General features: G+C 34.5%; 1 protein-coding gene across 1 annotated transcript; it reads right to left on the reverse strand.

Annotated features, from left to right (window-relative positions):
- Positions 1-5,627: 5,627 nt before the first annotated feature.
- Positions 5,628-19,413, reverse strand: LOC118050916 (uncharacterized). Its single transcript, XM_035061382.2, has 5 exons — positions 18,951-19,413; positions 18,536-18,859; positions 17,781-18,009; positions 6,318-6,415; positions 5,628-6,053 (listed from the first exon to the last, which is right to left on the reverse strand). The coding sequence occupies exons 1-5, from the start codon at positions 19,314-19,316 to the stop codon at positions 5,628-5,630; spliced, it is 1,443 nt and encodes a 480-aa protein (XP_034917273.2). The 5' UTR covers positions 19,317-19,413.
- Positions 19,414-19,693: the final 280 nt, after the last annotated feature.

A 19,693-nucleotide genomic window follows, 5' to 3' on the forward strand; every position in this document is an offset into this window, starting at 1 on the left:
GCATAACAAAAGTCAATACCAGAAAAAAAGACTAAGCTATAAATGTGACTTTTGGCATCCATTATAAAGCCTCTGATGTTATTAGATGATTGAGGTTGGTTATTCATCAAGGAAAGGTGGATTTGCATTATGACTTATGTTAAAAGAAGTCTGATATTTGAGGTTAACAAGGTTATATGTCGCTTTCTCTATAAAGATAACAATAAAAAAAGAGTTGATGAATAGTTGATGTTGATCCTAGGTCTTTAAAACCCTTAAACACCTTTTGAGCCTGTGAAATTCCTTTCTTTCGTAGTCATGAACCATAGCCTGCATTACGTGCTTTGAAAAGCCCCTTTTGATCAAGTAAGCAATCTGAGCCGATAAATGGCGCTCTCAAAGCTTGAAGAGCCTTTTCATAAGAGTCATAGCTTCATGAATTAAGCTATTGGTTATTATGAATACTGATAAAATAAGAGGTTAAAAAATAAAATAAAAAAAACAACCTCTCTTCATAAAGCCTGAGGTTTGATGTGAGCATCTTGTTTTTGAAATTCACACAATGGTCACCTCATCATAGATCATCAAAAGATATACCTAAAATCAGATTCTAAAAAGGATACAAAGAGCCATGAAAAAAAAATCCATTTTAGTCTTACAACGGGTCAATTTCTGTTTTCAAAATACATGACAATCAAATGACTATATATTTTGAATAACGTGTTGGGTTTTGGACCAAAAATGCTTGATTTTTCAAAAGATCTTTTCAAAATTAACATCTCTATGATTTCATTTCAACAATTAGACTTGAATAGACATAATCTTTGTAATGTGAGATTCGATTCCAGAACAAGGAAGATTATTGAACACAAAAGAACATCGATTAAGTCTGTGAAATCCTTGATAGAAATGACATTGACGCTCCTCGACACTCCTTGAAAAGTTGAGTAGCTGGGGGGCAATACAGTGGACCCGGAGAAGGAAAAACAAGGAGTATTTAAATAAGCTATAAGGCAATGAATGATGATTAAATGATGAATCAGTGAACTGAAGACCATGGTGTCCAAAGAAAGATAATCAATGAACGAGCACATTTAGATCATACTGGGGACAATGTCATTTAAAAATAGTCCATGCTCTAGTGAACCCCATCAACAATTGAGAAACAAAGATGTACCTGAAAGATGCTTTCATATCATCATCTTTTGAAACATGGCTAGCAATCGATGAGGATACATGAATGAATGTAATTGAGTGGTGAAAAGATGCACACCACCAAGACTGAATGTGGAACAATGCTACACTTGAAGAACAATCTCATATTGTCATCCTTTGAAACATGGTTATCGACAAATGTTATCACACAACTACATTGAATGAATGTCGGAAAGGCACCCACCTCGAAGACTGACTGTGGGACAATTTGTTTTGAAGCCAAATGAACACTTCACCGCATGAGTATGGGTGATAAAAGCAACATCATTGATGAGGCTGAGACATTTCCTTTCACAATCTGATTGAAAAGCTGAGAGGAATCTATTGAGAAGAACACTAAGAATACAACCATAATCCTTTATGCTACAAGCTATGAGATGCATGTCTGGATGATTGGATAGTTCCCAAGAAGACTGATGATAACATATACTTGAAGAGTATTGTTTCAACTAGGGGCAAGTCCATAACTGATTGGCAATCTAAAATGAGGTTAAACACTTGAAAACCTCTTGATGGGTGTTGGCAAAACACGCACAACCAATCAAAGGACAATTCTTGAAAGAATCTAGGAGATGGATGATTTGTTAAACTCCTTCATGATGAATCGAGCAACACCACACTTGGAAGCATGGTCAAGCTTGAGAAGCAATGAGAGTAGTAATCGTCATAGACAGCCCACGATAGGCACTACACTTACATCTAAGTGGAAGGCTAGCACACAAATGAGCCAGTACATTGAAAGAATAAAGAAAGCTTTGAATAACAAACAAAGCCACCCTGTGATGATGGAACATTGAAGTAGGGGGACCTATATTGCAAATCAGGTAAGGATGTATGCATGTCATCAAACGTCAAAGCATCGCATATATTTTTGATTTGTTGTAGGAAAAATTCTTGTTAGTCCAGCAAGATTGGGGACAAAGAAAGAATCATTAAATTGATGAACGACAAAGAATCATGGTTTTGACCCTGGAACGGGAGGAAGATGAGATAAACCCTAACATTAGGGAAATCTCAAAGAAATAAGAAGATCAACGAAGAAGAGTCTTCAATTTAAACCTATCATCTTGAAGAAGAAACATATTTTTTGGTTAATGGGGATCAACGAAAGGGATCTCAGTTTAGCCTAACTACAAAGGATTTTGGTTCTAATTAAAGGGGATTGGTGAAGGGATATCAGTTTAGCCTAACCACACACAGATTTTGGTTCTGGTTAAAGGGGATCGGCGAAGGGATCTCAGTTTAGCATAACTACAAAGGATTTTGATTCTTGTTAAACAGGACCAATGAAGGGATCTCAGTTTAGCCTAACTACAAAGAATTTTGGTTCTGGTTAGAGGTGATCAGTAAAGGGATCTCAGTTTAGCCTAACTACAAATAATTTTTGTTCTGGTTAAAGGGGATCTACGAAGGGATCTCAGTTTAGCCTAACCACACACAACTTTGGTTCTAGTTAAAAGGGATCGGTGAAGGGATCTCAGTTAGCCTAACTACAAAGGATTTTGGTTTTAGTTAAAGAGGATCGTCAAAGGGATCTCAGTTTAGCCTAATCACACAAAAACTTTGGTCCCGGTTAAAGGGGATCGACGAAGGGATCTCAGTTTAGCCTAACTACAAAGGATTTTAGTTCTGGATAGAGGGGATCAGAGAAGGGATCTCAGTTTAGCCTAACCATACACAGACTTTGGTTGTGGTTAAAGGGGATCGACAAAGGGATCTTAGTTTAGCCTAACTATAAAGGATTTTGGTTCTAGTTAAAGGGGATCGTCAAAGAGATCTTAGTTTAGCCTAACCACACATAAACGTTGGTTCTGGTTAAAGGGGATCGGCGAAGGGATCTCAGTTTAGCCTAACTATAAATGATTTTGGTTATGGTTAAAGGGGATCCATAAAGGGATCTCAGTTTAGCATAACCACACATAGACTTTGGTTCTGGTTAAAGGGGATCGACAAAGGGATCTTAGTTTAGCCTAACTATAAAGGATTTTGGTTCTAGTTAAAGGGGATCGTCAAAGAGATCTTAGTTTAGCCTAACCACACATAAACGTTGGTTCCGGTTAAAGGGGATCGATGAAGGGATCTCAGTTGAGCCTAACTACAAAGAATTTTGGTTCTGGATAGAGGGGATCGGCGAAGGGATCTCAGTTTAGCCTAACCACACACAAACTTTGGTTCTGGTAAAAGGGGATCGGCGAAAGGATCTCAGTTTAGCCTAACTACAAATGATTTTTGTTCTGGTTAAAGGGGATCCATAAAGGGATCTCAGTTTAGCCTAACCACGCACAGACTTTGGTTCTGGTTAAAGGGAATCGACAAAGGGGTCTCATTTTAGCCTAACTACAAAGGATTTTGGTTCTGGATAGAGGGGATCAGAGAAGGGATCTCAGTTTAGCCTAACCATACACAGACTTTGGTTGTGGTTAAAGGGGATCGGCGAAGGGATCTCAGTTTAGCCTAACTATAAATGATTTTGGTTATGGTTAAAGGGGATCCATAAAGGGATCTCAGTTTAGCCTAACCACACATAGACTTTGGTTCTGGTTAAAGGGGATCGACAAAGGGATCTTAGTTTAGCCTAACTACAAAGGATTCTGGTTAAAGGGGATCGTTAAATAGATCTTAGTTTAGCCTAACCACACACAAACGTTGGTTCCGGTTAAAAGGGATCGATTAAGGGATCTCAGTTGAGCCTAACAACAAATAATTTTGGTTCTGGATAGAGGGGATCGGCGAAGGGATCTCAGTTTAGCCTAACCACACACAGACTTTGGTTCTGGTAAAAGGGGATCTGCGAAAGGATCTCAGTTTAGCCTAACTACAAATGATTTTTGTTCTGGTTAAAGGGGATCCATAAAGGGATCTCAGTTTAGCCTAACCACACACAAACTTTGGTTCTGGTTAAAGGGAATCGACAAAGGGGTCTCATTTTAGCCTAACTACAAAGAATTTTGGTTATGGTTGAAGGGGATTGGCGAAGGGATCTCAGTTTAGCCTAACCACACACAGACTTTGGTTATGGTTAAAGGGGATCGACGAAGGGATCCTAGTTTAGCCTGACTACAAAGGATTTTGGTTCTAGTTAAAGGGGATTGGTGAAGGGATCTAAGTTTAGCCTAAGCACACACAGACTTTGTTTATGGTTAAAGCGGATCAGCGAAGGGATCTTAGTTTAGTTTAACCACACACAGACTTTGGTTTTGGTTAAAGGGGATCTGTGAAGGGATCTCAGTTTAGCCTAACTACAAAGGATTTTGGTTCAGGTTAAAGGGGATTGGCGAAGGGATCTTAGTTGAGCCTAACCACGTAGAATTTAGCTTTGGTTAAAGGGAATCGCTAGATGGGATTTCAGGTTGACCGAGCTGCACACCGATTTTGGTCCTTGTTATATCACCATATGATATCTCAGGTAAATCCAATCAAAAGGGTAGGTCACCCTTGAAAATAGACCACTTTGGTTATGTGTGGGCAGGTCGCCCATGAAAAAAGACCAATGTAAGTGTGTGGGCTGGTCACCCGTAAAAATAGACCAGTGTGAGTGTGTGGACTTGTCGCCCCTTAAAAGAGACCAATTTGAGTGTGTGGGCAGGTCGCCTGTGAAAATAGACCAGTGTGAGTGTGTGGGCTGGTCGCCCCTGAAAACAGACCACTTTGAGTGTGTGGGCAGGTTGCCTGTAAAAATAGACTAGTGTGAGTGTGTGGGCAGAGGTCACTCATGAAAATAGACTAGTGTGAGTGTGTAGGCTGGTCACTCCTGAAAATAGACTACTTTTCTTAAAAAAGGGCAGGTCACCCAAGATAATGAGATCATTTTCTTTTTCTTTTCTTTACAAAGCTTATTATACAAAACATTGTAGAGTTTTTCTTCGTAAGCATTGTAAAGAGGGGGCATTTGTTGTTACCCAATTTTTGACCCACCATTTTTATAAAATTTTTGAAAAATCCAAAAATAGCAAACAACAACGTAAATCCAAAAAAATATGTTTTTAATATATTTGCATCATTTTTAACATTTTCAACGTCGTCTAAAAAAAAGAATTTCAATTTTTTAAAGGTCTTTTGAACATGTTAGACTTTTCACACATCATTTTTTAAATCATTGATTTTTCTCTTTGTGTCAACGTTGATATTGCTTGTTTTCAAAAATACAAAAAAATTAAGAAAAATCAAATTTACAAAAAAGAAAGTTGAGGGATCAATTTTGAGGCTAAAACAATATTTTTCCTATATATAGTAGCCTTCAACACACACAAAAGAGGGGGGGCAATTTTGAACATTTGGGGGAGAGGAGGCAACACAAAAAAAAAAAAAAACCCAACCTTTTCTTCTCCCTGACCCAAAAGGAGTCGCTGCCCCCTCCTAATTTTTTTCTTCTTCCTCCCCCCCCCCCGAACTATCTCACCAGGCCCCTTCTCTGGCCACCACTCTCCTCTCCATCATCCCTCTCCTCTCTCAACCTTCCCCCCACAGACCAGCAGCCAGACCCCTCTCATAGAACCCAAGTTGTTTTTCCTCTTCTTCCCCGATCTCCTCCACCCAATAGCTCGACAACCAGTCCATTCTTCCCCACACACACATATAGAAACAAAACCGCCTCCCAACCACACATTGTCCCTTTCCCTATGTAGCAGCATCACCTTCCCTATCAACAGCGCCTTCTTCTCCTTCGGCCGACTACCAAAAGCAACAAAGAAGCAGCACCCACAGACCAGCCACACACGCCAGGCCTTCTCCCTCTCAGCTGCTCCTCTTAGCAACCAAGAGCACCACCTTCCAACCCGCAGCCGAGAGATCTTCCCTGTTTCAACCAGCCACAGGCCCTGGTCTCCCACTGTAGCAACATACGACATCTCTCCTCCCCCCTAACTGGACAGTCACCAACTTCTGTAGCCATGGATGATAGCAATCATAAGATATGCCATCGGCAGAAGAGAAACAAACAGAGAAGGGAGGAGGCAGAGAAACAGGACAGATCTAAAGAAGAAAAAACCGAAGCAGATTTAAAAAAAAAAGGAAATAAAAAACTAAAATCAACTGGTTGTTGCGGTTTTGTTGTTTCTGCAGGTCACCACCGGCGTAAGGAGACCGAGAAGAAGAAGACATTCCTAATCTATCGGTATTGCCACCTTTATCGGCGGCGGCGCGTGAGCCCAGGCGCCGCCAGTGGTGGGGGCGCGTGGACAAGACGCGCTGGCACTGTTCTTGCGGTTGCAGAAGGCCTTTCCTGCAATTTCTGAAGTTTTAGGGGCTATTTTGTAAATTTAAAATTATTTAATGTAATTTTTGTTTAGTTTTGAATTTTTTATAATTTGTAGTGTGGATGTACCAAAAGAAAAGAAAAGAAAATATAGTGAAAGTGAATGTGTTGTTTGTATTTTGTTTATGAATGTTTTTTTTTAGGATAAAATTGCAAAGAACAAAGAAGAATTTAATATTTTGATTTGCTCACGGTAAAGGATTATGAACTTACACATAAGGCGTACTTCTAATATCCGATGAAAAGACAAAAATTTTAAAACTTCTTTAACACATCAAAGCCACGAAGCAGCTTACCTCAGGTACGGTGAGTTAGGGGTTCTAATACCTTCCCTAACCACAACCAGTCCCTTACCCGTGAATCTCTAACAAGACCAGTGCATCCGGGTTTCCTAGTAGCCCTAAATTAAATACTAGGTGGCTACTCCCAACGAATCAAGCAAACAGAGAAAAAAAATCATCAAGCCGACGCCACGCGGGTGACGTGCGACAATTATTTTGCATCTTTATCAACCTATCCTATCACAACGTATCAATTTCAACAATTTCACATTTTTTCCCAAATTCTCTTCTAAAAACCTAATTCAAGAAATCCAAGAACAATGCATTAAATCTATTTCTTTCCATCCAAACACGTTTAAACAACTTTGAACTCATTTTCCAACACTAAAATGAACTTTGAAAGCTAACCTGGTGATGCTTTTTTTTCCTCCCCTTTAATTTTTTTTTTTTTTTCGTGACTTACAACCCCTTTGTCTCCCTTCTCTCTCACTTAGTTTTCTTCTTAAATCCTTGCTTGAGGGAGTGATTTGTTGTTTTACCCCTTTTAGATCCTTGATTCTACACAATTTCTACTCTTTTACTCAAGGTAAGTTTTAGTTTCAAGGTAAGAAGGGAGAATAAATTGCTGGACTTTGCTAGCTCATCAGATTATTTACAAAACTACATTTGATGAATTTTATGTCATTTACTATCGGACTATTAGCATTTTTTTAAAATATCTTCCCGAACTTGATTTCCCTAAAATTTTAATCGAATGTAGGACTATATGTTATGAGATTTCTCATAAAAGTTTAGTTCTATCTAATATTCGGATTAAGTGTTTTGCTCAATAGCATGAAACTAGTTAATATGAGAAATATTTTTTATTATTATTTTAACATTAACTATTTATTTTAATGTAAACCTTGGGAAAAAATTAAATAAATAAAGGTTGCTTAAATTGCAAACTAACTACATGAGAAATAAAAGTAAAAAAATTCATGCATATGGTTAAATAAAAACAGGAATTCAAAATTTTTTTAATATAAATTTTCAGGCGAAATAATTCGAGATATTATAATAAACCCGGTAATGTTGAGGGTTGGATTTAATTGAAGAGAATAATACACTTAAAGAAAATGGGGCCTAAAAAATAAGGGAAATTATAGAGTATAAATACTCTCTCCTCAAGAAAAATCTGCAGGAACCATAAGGAAAGAAAATAGGGGGTTTTGTATCCATTCTTGCAAAATCAAGAGAGAAACACTAAAATTTCAAAAACCCATCCAAGATTAAGGGTTTATAGATGAGATAAACACTTGAGAGTAAGGGATTAACAAGAAAAATTAAACAAGAAGAAAATAAAGGAGGGAGTTGAAAATCTTCAACTAGTTGAAAATCTTAAACTAGTTGAAGATCAAAAATTTAATTCGTACCAGGTAAGGTGTTATAAACATGATCTTAAAAATTCATTTCAAATTCGATAATAAATTAATGCCTTGATATTGAATTATAGGTTAGGGTTCTTAGACATTAATTGGGGAAAAAGTATTTATTGTTAAAATTAAGTTAATTGATGTGTGGTATGTAGTTCATGAAAGTATTGTGTGGAGGGAAGGGGGTGACGAATCTAGATAGATCTATCTGTCTCTTAACTTTCGGTGAGATTTCGAGTAGGAGGATGAGGGAATTAGGATTGGGTTCCTTCACATAAATTGTATATTTGGATGTTAGTTATCCAAGGAAACTGGTCTTACTTAATTTGGAGATGTAGAACTCCATTTATGGGTTACCAACCGAGAATGAGTTGTGACTGATTCTATAGAGCAGTAGGACTGATTAGTTGATGATAAATTTTGACTATCTTGGAGGCAGAACTGGGTTCTCCTTCCTTCAAAGAATTTATAGCCTCGTGTTTTAGCTTTCCAACAAGATCTACCTCACTTAAAATGGAGTTCTAGAACTCTAGATATAGTTACAAATCGGATGAGTGTTCAGACAGTAACGGTTGGACAGTAACAGTTGGACAATAATAGTGAGGCAGTAACAGTTCAATGTCTAAAAAGTAATGATTGGATAATAACAATTCAATGTCTAGACAGTAACAGTTCAAAGTTACACAGTAACAATAGACTTTTACGTGAATACTTTATGTAAGAATATAAAAGAATTGTGTCATATGAACACTTGCACATTGAGATACTAACTCTAAAAATATACATGTCATATGTATGTATGTTATTATCAGAAAATGAACATGCATAGAAAGTAACATATGAGTAATGAAAGACTATGGATTCTCTATAATATCAGCTTGAAGGAATCATAACGAAAAACTTCCTTGTGATTCAGGAGGAGCAATCATGAATGGATCTCTGTTAGGGGAGGTCACGAGACAAGCGGAGCAGGTGCGTGATTTTCCCTCCTATTTACACTTATACAATTTAAAATTCTTATGGTGAATGCAATTACAATAAATATCATGTTCAATGTAAATAAAGTCTAGCGTATTGACACGACCAAAAGATTGATGTCTTCTCTCAAATGCAGAGGTGTCGAAGTAATAAATAACCCGGCAAGACCGGGGTCAAACCATAGGAAGGTTAACTATATAAATTATAAATAACAACAACACAACAACAACAACAACAACAACAACAATAATAACAACAACGATAACAATAATAGTAGTAGTAGTAGTAGTAGTAGAACAATAATAATAATAGTAATACTAATACTAATAATAATAATAATAGTAGTAGTAGTAATAGTAGTAATAATAATAGTAGTAGTAGTAATAATAATAGTAGTAGTAGTAGTAGTAGTAGTAATGATAGTAATAATAGTAATAGTAATACTAAAGAGGATTTTGAGATGTAAGATTAATGTGAAGATTAAACAATGTGACACGACCAAAAGCTTGATGTCTTTTCCCAAGTGCAGGAGTGTCGAATTAATAAATAACCCGGCAAGACCGGGGTCGAACCACAAAGAGGTTAATTGTATAAATTATAAATAACAATACAACAACAACAACAATAACAATAACAATAACAATAACAATAACAATAATAATAATTATAATACTCAGTACGTGGCGTTGTTACACCTGAGAATGATCCAAAAGATCGGGTCACAGGTTTCCAGCCTATATACTGAGTTTATGAAAAGATCAAAGGGATATATTACAGAATGTAAATAACAACAACAACAATAATAATAAAAATAATAGTAGTAGTAGTAGTAGTAATAGAAGTAGATGAAGAAATTAATGAGAACTTTGAGTTGGAAGATTAATGTAAGGATTAAACAATGATAAAAAACGAATGTCAAGGTTAGAGGATCCACTAATGGTACTTCAAACAAGTATAATATAAACTCTTAATTACTCAATTGGAAACCACACATAAAGGAGGTTCCAATCAGATTATAAATTGTTAACATGATTACATTAGTTATCTTATTCGAATAAAGCTAATACTTGTAAATGTTGGCAGGCGTTCATGATTATAACTTATGTTAACAACAAATCAAGTCCCTTTCATAGCTCAGGTGTCGGTTATACCATACAGTATGGGCTATGAAAGTACCAAGTATTTGTTGTACCAAGTGTTATACAACATAAATCTAGATTAACCATTTAACAAGCAAAGTATTAAAAGTGAACAAGATAACAAATATAAAACATGTTAGTATCCATCGTTAAGGTCCATGTTAAGTTTATATTATACTTATTCTTACACCATTAGTGTGCCCTTTTCACCTTGACATAATTAACTTAGCTAAACATAATGAAAGAAAGAAACATAAATAAACAAGATAAGAACATAAATGAGAAAGAAGTTAACTAAGTAAAAGAAAGGAAATGAAGTGCATAAACTTGATATTAATGAAAGAAAAACATAAGCAATACAAAGAGAGAAAGCAAGAGCATGATCTTGATCTGGAAACCAAGATGCCTCAATACATGGTAAGTGCCTCCTTTTATAGGCCAAAATTTGGAACTATTGATTTGTTGACTAATTGATGAGTGGGTGGCCATATCTTGACTTGATAACAATCCTTATCTTCTTGTCTGAACAAGACGTCATTGCTAACATCATAATTTGCCCAGAATCCTCAGGAATGTTCTAGGAAATTGTCTCAGCTTTCCAACAAAAAAAAGATGAGGTCATTTGGACTTCTAGAACTCAAGATATGGGCTGAACACTAAATAGTGTCTGGGCTGCAGGACAGCTTCGGACTTCTTCGTTGTTCCTATATTTTGGACTTCAAAACGGCCTTCTTAGATCTTGGTGTCCAAATGAAAGTTGTAGGCCTATGTTTTACCTTTCCATCCATATAAAATGGACCTAAATCCGAGATCTAGAGCTCTAGATATGATTCAATTACCGAGCACTGTTCCGGTTTGGACTGCACCGACATCTCTTTTCTAAGTTTGGCCATCTCTTTGTCCTTTAACTTTCAATGCTTAAACTCATCAATCAATCCTTTTATTTATGTGATAGTCCTGCATTTAAAATGAGCATTTACCATAAATTAAGGTATCTTATAATATCAAACTTGTTATTATAAAACATACTTTAGTTAAGGAGTTATTGATACTTCAAGTGCAAAATGATGATATAAAACCTTGATAAACATGCACTTTTAAGTACTAATCACAATGATAAAAACAAATGTCAAGGTTAGAGGATCCACTAATGGTACTTCAAATAAGTATAGTATTGTAAACCCCCGATTATAATTTTCTGGGGTATTTAAAAGATGAGAAATTTAACCAATAGTAAAATGGGTTAAATTAAATTAAAGAAACTTAAATCAAGATAAAAATAGTGAAATTAATGAAATGAAAAGTGAATATAGTACTAAATCATTGCAAAGAAAAACATTTGTGAGGACAAAATGAATATGTAAGATCAAGAGAGGTCAATATTCAAATAATAGAAGGTTGGGAGTTTATGTATAAATGATAAAAAGGGGTGGGGATAAATATGCAATTAACAAGATGTTAGAACTATAAATATCATTCTATTTTCTCTATTGGAGGGACTGGCAAGAGTAAGAGAGAGTTTAGAGAGAGGCTGGAGAGAAGATATACTAATGGCAAATCAACCGACAACTATAACTCCACCTTCCACCGTTGGATCAACACGATATTCAGATATGTTGTGCTTCCTGATTCTATCTAGATTTTGAATGGTGGAGATCTTAAACAAACATTCGTTATAGAAGTTGTGTATCTCGCACAATAGGTCCGCAAGTTTGAGGTCGGTTCGGTTAAACCCATATTTTTGGAAATTCCACCATTTGATGAAGTTAATATTTGGATATGTTATACTCATAATAATGCTTTATAACTTGACAATATGGATTGTTTGGAATATTATTCGTTTGTTATTTATGGTTGATTGAAATTGTTGTCAAGGATTGTGTTTAAAAGAATATTGTTTAGAAAGTTTGTAAAATCGATAAGAATGTTTTATTTTGACGTTAAGAGGGAAGATTGAAATAAATAAGAAAAAATGGCTTTTATAAACATATTTTTTGATACTCTTAAACGATATGTGATATGGCTAGGGGTTGAGATAAAAGAGAAAAGTTAAATTGTGGATATTGTGTGTAAATGGAAAGGTAGATGAATCTAGAAAGATTCGTCTCCTGACTTTTGGAGAGAATCCGAGTAAGAGGATGAGAGAATTAGGATCAAGTTTCTTTATATCTAACTAAGAAAATTGTTCTTGTTCAATATGGAGCTGTAGAACCCCAGCTATGAGTCATCAATCGAGATTGAGTCTTGACATACCCTATAGGGTAGTGTTTGTTAATGAGCAATTTTGATTATCTCAAAGGTAGAATTGGGTTCTCCTTCCTTAAAAAACTTGTAGCCTCGTGTATTAGCTTTCCAACGAGACTAATCTCGCTTGAAACAGAGTTCTATAACTCTAGATATAGTAAAAAATCTTATGAGTGTTCAGACAGTAACAATTCAAAGTTAGACAATAACGGTTCAAATGTCTAGATAATAAGAGTTCAAAGTTAGACAGTAACAGTTCAAATGTCTAGACAGTAACGGTTCAAAGTCAGACAATAACAGTTGGAAGTCAGACAGTAACGGTTGGAAGTCAGATAATAATGGTTCAAAATCAGACAGTAACAGTTGAAAGTTAGACAGTAACGGTTCAAAGTCAGACAGTAACGGTTCAAAATCAGACAGTAACAGTTGGAAATTGAACAGTAACAGTTCAAAGGTAGACAGTAACTGTAGACTTTCACGTGAATATTATATAAAAGAATTGAGTCATACGAACACTTGCACATTAAGATACTAACTCTGAAAATATACATGATATATGTATGTATGTTATTATGAGGAAATGAACATGCATAGAAAGTACCATATGAGTAATGGATGAATATGGATTCTCTATAATATCGGCCTGAAGGAATGATAACTATGGTTGGATAAAGGATGACAATATTAATGGGTGTAATGAGAAAAACATAAGATATAAAGAAAGAAATGATTGAAAGAAAGATTTGTTAGCTATTGATATGATTATTATAAAACATATCCTTGAATGAGGAAAATTTATAAGATGAGTTTGTGATTGTAGGAGGGACCATCGATGTAATGCAACAGCAGCAACAAGGGAGCACGAGTAGAGCTTCTACTGCAGGTAGGTGACTTTCACCTTCCTTTTAAATAATGTTGAATAATGAAAATACTTTATCATGAATGTTACTATATCGTGTTAATTTAGATATCAGCTTGCCAAATGCTTAAATGTTGACAAATGGTTGATTAGCTTCGACTAATGGCATCTGAAGGGATGGCCGAGACAAACAAATGATTAGCTTCGGCTAATGGCATCTGAAGGGATGACCAGGACAAATAATTGATTAGCTTCGGCTCTTAGCATCCGAATGGATGACCGGAATAAATGAATGATTAGCTTTGGCTAATGGCATCCGAAGGGATGACCAGGACAAACGGTTGATTAGTTTTGGCTAATGGCATCCGAAGGGATGATCGGGACAAACAAATGATTAGCTTCGGCTAATGGTATCTGAAGGGATGACCGGGACAAACAATTGATTAGCTTCGGCTAATAGCATCCGAATGGATGACCAGAATAAATGAATGATTAGCCTTGGTTAATGGCATTCGAAGGGATGACCGAGAAAAACAGTTGATTAGTTTTGGATGATGACATTTGAAGGGGATAGCCGGGGTGAATGAACAGTTAACCGCGACAAATAATGTCTTAAAGAATGGCCGGATTTAAGATTATGGTTGATTGTAAGAATTGGTGCATATATATGTACTGCAAGTTGTGTATACCAAGAACATGAAGGAACTACAAATGCCAAGCTTCAAACATGAGATAATGTTAATTCTTCATTAAACTGCCAGACCATTTTCTTATTGGTATTATTATTATTATTAAGTAATTGCATTCTTGTAAATGTTTTGTACTGCAATAGGAACGTCATACTAACAAGGTGCTTAGGAAACCCGATAAACGAAAACCTACTTTTGCAAAGAATCATGTAGTTGCATTCTAAATCATGATGTATTTTATATGAATCAATATACTGAATGTATAACTATGATTAGATCCTTTTAGATTAAATTCGTGATGACTATTTGTAGGATAGAATTACAAACTCATGACTATGCATGTATATTTTAAATGCGAACTTCTAATCATGCAAACATAATATTATGAGTTTATGTAAGATTTACTTTTAAATGAAATGTTTATTGTTGTTGATGTATGGATTATATATTCATGATGTGAAGGGAACATGTTCGCCGATTACCGACACGATGTGTGTTAAGTATATAAAAAAAAATTTATTGTTATTTTGGGCTTCAAAAGCCGGGTTGTTACAAGTATAAACTCTTATTACTCAACTGGAAACCACACACAAAGGAGGTTCCAATCAGATTTACATTGTTAACATGATTACATTAATTATTTTATTCGAGTAATGTCAATACTTGTAAATATTATTAGGTATTCATGGTGATAATTTATGTTAACAACAAATCAAGTTCCTTTCATAGCACAGGTGTCAGTCATACCATACAGTTGGGCTATGAAAGTGCCAAGTATTTATTGTGCCAAGTATTTTCAACACAAAACTAGATTAATTATTTAACAAGCAAGGTATTAAAAGTGAGCAAGATAATAAATATAAAACATGTTAGTATCAAGCATTAAAGTCCATTTTGAGTTTATACTATACTTATTCTTACACCATTAGTGTAACCTTTTCACCTTGACATAATAAATTTAGCTAAACATAATGAAAGAAAGAAACATAAATAAACAAGATAAGAACATAATTATATAAGTAAAGGAAAGGAAAGGAAAAAGCAGAAACAAGAAATTAATATAACATAAAATAAAACTTAAACATTACAAAATACAAAGAAAGAGAGCAAGATCATGATCTTTAATAATATTTATGATGATAATAATAATATTAAACTTATCTTACCTAATTTTTTATAGTTTTTAATTCCCTCAAATAAAACTTATTGTTCTTGTTCGATAATAATAATATTTTTCTTCAAATTTATTAATTTAATAATAGTAGTAGTAGTAGTAGTAATATTTTTTTTTCCCTTCAAATCAAATCTATGGTTGTTTTTCAAAATTAATTATATATTTTTAAAATTTAATAATTATTAATAATATTAATTATAATAAAAACTATAAAATTTATAATACAAATAATAATATTTTTAATATTAGCAATATTAATTATATAATACAAATTATAATATTTTAAATATTAGCAATATTAATTATAATAACAATAAACTTACTTAAGTTTAAGTGGGTTCGGCTGCAACACCAGACTGGAAAGATTTGGACCGCTCTTATATGACAGATCCAAAAGCCTTGGGTCTTGCTGCATTCCGAACCCATTTTAGTTGTGTGAAGACACAAGACCCAAGAGCATTGGGTCCTTACACGAACCCATTAACCTAGGGTCTGACTCTTGACCAAATTGTCTTGGGCCAGGGAGGGCTACAAGACCTAGGGGACTTCAGTCTACCTCATATCACTCCCAATCAACTTGGGTCTGGCATGCCCTTCTAGACCCAAGTTAAAAATAATAAAAATAATTGATTTTACCCTTGAAATCACATCTATTTTTTTATATAGTAGTAAAATTTATTGTAAATTTAATAATATTTTATGATATTAATTATAATATTAAACTTTTCTGACCTAAGTTTTTATAGTTTTTAATCCCCTCAAATAAAACTTGTTGTTTTTCTTTGAAAATAATAATATTTTTCTTAAAAATTATTAATTTAATAATAATAATAATAATGTTACCATTCAAATCAAATTTATGGTTATTTTTCAAAATGAATGATGTATTTTCAAAATTTCTTAATTATGATATTAATATTATTAAAATAATAATATTTATAATACAAATAATAAAATTTATAATATTAATCATCACAAAAAAAAAAATATTTATAAACCAAAATAATAATATTTTTAATATTAAAATTAAAAATACTTATAATACAAATAATAATATTTTTAATATTAAAACTCTTATCTTTACAGATTTGAGCATTGCTATACCTAAAGGAACTTATGCTTGTATTGGTAAATCTCACTATCTGTTATCACTATCTGCTTGCCATGATGTTAAAACTTCTAGAATGAGATTTTAGCTTGAAATCGGGGAATATGTGCTTAACATTATAGTAAAATAGCATTTGCAACTATTTATGTTCATCGCATTTAAGCTATAAGTAATTAAAAAAAAAAATTATATAAGGAAAAAAAAAAAAAAAGAAGAGGTCATGTCCCATGCGATTTATTGTAAACAAAAAATTGGCATCATTTGATATTTTGATATTGGTTTACACTAGGTAACTATTTGGACATAGACTTGTGTTTAGAAATGTAGTTGATTTTTAAAATATTTTTTATTTAAAAATAAATTAAAATAAAATTTTATTTTTAATATTAATATATTTAAAATATCTAAATTCCTTTTTAATTTATATTTACTGATGGTTTAGTTTTGTTTTTAAAATTGAGTTTTGTTGTTTTAACTTTGATATCGAGATTGACAGATTACAGATGCTCTGATTACAAAGGTGCTGGTGTCATAGATGCTAATTACATATGCCATGTCATAACTGATAGAATTGTGCAGTTGAGTCTTAAAAAAATTATAACTCCTGATGTAATGGAAGTTGAGGATTTTGATGCAACTGTGAGAGTTGTTAGAGGGTTTGGATCTATTGGTATTTAAACTTCGTGTGATTTGTAATGTTTTTTCTAAAATGTTTCTATTTCTTGGTGTTTAAATTTAGCGAATAGATGGTAGACTAAGTAGTGAAAGTTTTGGGTTTGGTGAAGGAGCTCCTTTTATTAATGAAGACACCTGTAACAAGGCTATATATATATATATATATATATAATGGTTTGTTTTTCATTTGTTCTATAGTTTCATTTCCTTTTTTATCTTTTTATTAACCACCTGCAACAAGGCTATATATATTTTATTGTTGTTTCAATTGATCAAATCACACTATCTTGCTGCTTAACCTCAAGCATTACTCAGTTGTAAGAAACTTGACCGACTAATTTAAAAAATACATGGAGGATAAGTCGTTCTAGCAAAAGATACTGAATGAACATTTCTTTGCAAGCTTACACACACACATAATCTCCCTAATTTACTTGTAAAAAGATGATGGGTTCACCATTTTAAGTGAGAAACTTATAAAATAGAGAAAAAAACCTTAATCCATCTTCATAATCTCTTTACAACTTCTTATTCTAAGTTTGCAAGTCATAAAAGAAAAGACAAAAACCAATGAAGTGTTGGTTTAGTAGTGAGGCACCGTTATATCCCTGTAAAGGTGAGAATGCAAGTTTGATCCCTTGTTGGGAGAGGCGGCCACAAACCTCGAACGAGACTAGTCTTGCCCTTTAAAAAGGGTGTGAGGATACCCGAGAAGCAAAAAAAAAAAAAAAAAAAAATCAAAGAAAGTCCCATAAACCCATACAACAAACCTAAATTGAAAATCCTATTTAAATGTACTTTGTTGCTACTGCTACCGCTAATGCTGCCGTTTATGATGCTAATGTTGTTCATGCTCGAGCTCGTGCTTGTGCTCGTGCTCGTCTCTGTGCTTGTGCTCGTGCTCGTGCTCATGCTCATGCTGCTGTTATTGTTGTTGGTGTCAGTGCTAGTGTTGGTGGCTGCTGCTAGTAGTTGTTGTGCTGCTGCTAGTGACCTAGTCTGTTTCAATAAATTAAATTAATGAGTTTTTGCGGGTGAAATATGAAAGAATATTTTGGATTTATATGTCTAAAAATGATGATTCCATGTATTTCAAATATTGTTGATAAAGATGTTAGATTAAAACATTGAATATTTTTTTCTTCTTCTTTTTTTAATCATTATTAATAGAGACATAGAGAGCGATTAAAAAGATGTTATAGGCTGGGTTTTTCTTTTTTTGTTAATTTCCTAACAGAACAAGCCTATTCCAAAAATCATAATGTTTATGATAAAAAATCAGGATTTTTTTTGTTCAGAAGTTAATTTCAGGGGTTTTTTTTTTTGGTACAATTTGGCCTTTTTTCTTTCTTTATAAGGAACTGTCCATTCTCTTAACAAACAAAATGCGTAGTGATGTTTTAAAACCCATCTTCCCCACCAAACACAGAATTTAAATGCCAAGTCAAAGGAAAGCTCAGGAATAGAACACTTGGCTGTTGAAAACTCGAAATACCAATGAAATGCACGTAAATTTTGTTCTTACCTGGCTACTTGTAGAGAGTCCAACATCATAAACCATGGTGAGATCAGTCTTGTAAAGTCCAAATGATCGCTCAGAACCAGGTCCAGGTTTCGAGTCTCCGTCATAAAGAGCAAAGAGGAATGTATCCACTGATTTTCCTGGCATGAGCGGAGTGCCCACCATCGATCGAAGGTGTGCAATCAAATTGCCATTGTAAGCCTGGGCATTCTCAATGCTTGGCCCTACGTCGTTGTCATCTCCTTTAAATGGCCATCCAGTCTCAGCCACCACAATCTCAACATTCTTAAATCCCATAGAATTCAGTGCAGAATAAACTGCATCCACCTGCAATTGATTAAACCACTTGTCAGTAGCATTTTTATTCGATCATCTATTGATACAAACTTTTCGCACTTGCAATTTGATTTACTCTCACCCGAGCATCGAACATGTTCATGTACTTGATCTTAGTGTTTCCATCCAATCGTCCAGCGTTCGGCTGGAAAAGGCAAAAAACAAGAGTCTCAGGCCTTGTATCGCTTCTGTAGGCAAAGTAAGGGGAGGGATTGATTGCGAAAGGCGAACCAGTCGCACTATTAAACTCCAACAAGCCCTTCATCAGATCCCCATAACTTGGATCAAAGCTTCCAGAAGAAGGTGGCTCAGACTTCTTAAGCACTCCCATCGGATGAACTGTGGAGACCTTAATTTTACCCCCGAGCGATGCATCATTTAGAGCATTCTGTACATTTTGCATTGCTGGTAAGAGCTTGTTCATGAGATTCTGGTCATTGGAAGTCATGACCTCGTTGCCAACAGTGAAGTGATGAGGATGATATTGCTAGCTGGATAGAAGGGAAGCACGTTTGTGTTGATCCAGCTTTTGGCAAAATTGGGATCAGAGGCTAGTCCTGGAATGTCACCATTTGCAGTCACTACTAAAAAATGTATTAATTAGCAACTGATTACTCCGTTGCAGATAATACTAAAATCCGTTGCTAAAACAATTTAGCAACGGAATTAGCAACGGACAAAATCCGATGCAGATTTGTCATTGCTGATTTTGCAGCAACGGATTTGTCCGTTGCTAATTTCGCAGCAGCGGATTTTCCATTGCTGTTTCACGAAACCAGCAGCGGATTTTCCGTTGTTGATTGATGAATTATTTACAATTAGCAA

Source organism: Populus alba, chromosome 14, assembly GCF_005239225.2.
Source record: "Populus alba chromosome 14, ASM523922v2, whole genome shotgun sequence".
NCBI classification, from domain to species: Eukaryota; Viridiplantae; Streptophyta; class Magnoliopsida; order Malpighiales; family Salicaceae; genus Populus; species Populus alba.

Bases quoted from the DNA above. Each gene is read 5' to 3' on its own strand.
- LOC118050916 (XM_035061382.2), bottom strand. From the start codon at position 19,316: ATGACTTCCAATGACCAGAATCTCATGAACAAGCTCTTACCAGCAATG. The intron at 18,010-18,535 runs GTAAGAACAAAA...TTATTGAAACAG, and splicing joins GACTCTCTACAAGTAGCCAG to ACTAGGTCACTAGCAGCAGC. The intron at 6,416-17,780 runs GTTTGTTGTATG...CAGAAATTGCAG, and splicing joins AAATAGGATTTTCAATTTAG to GAAAGGCCTTCTGCAACCGC.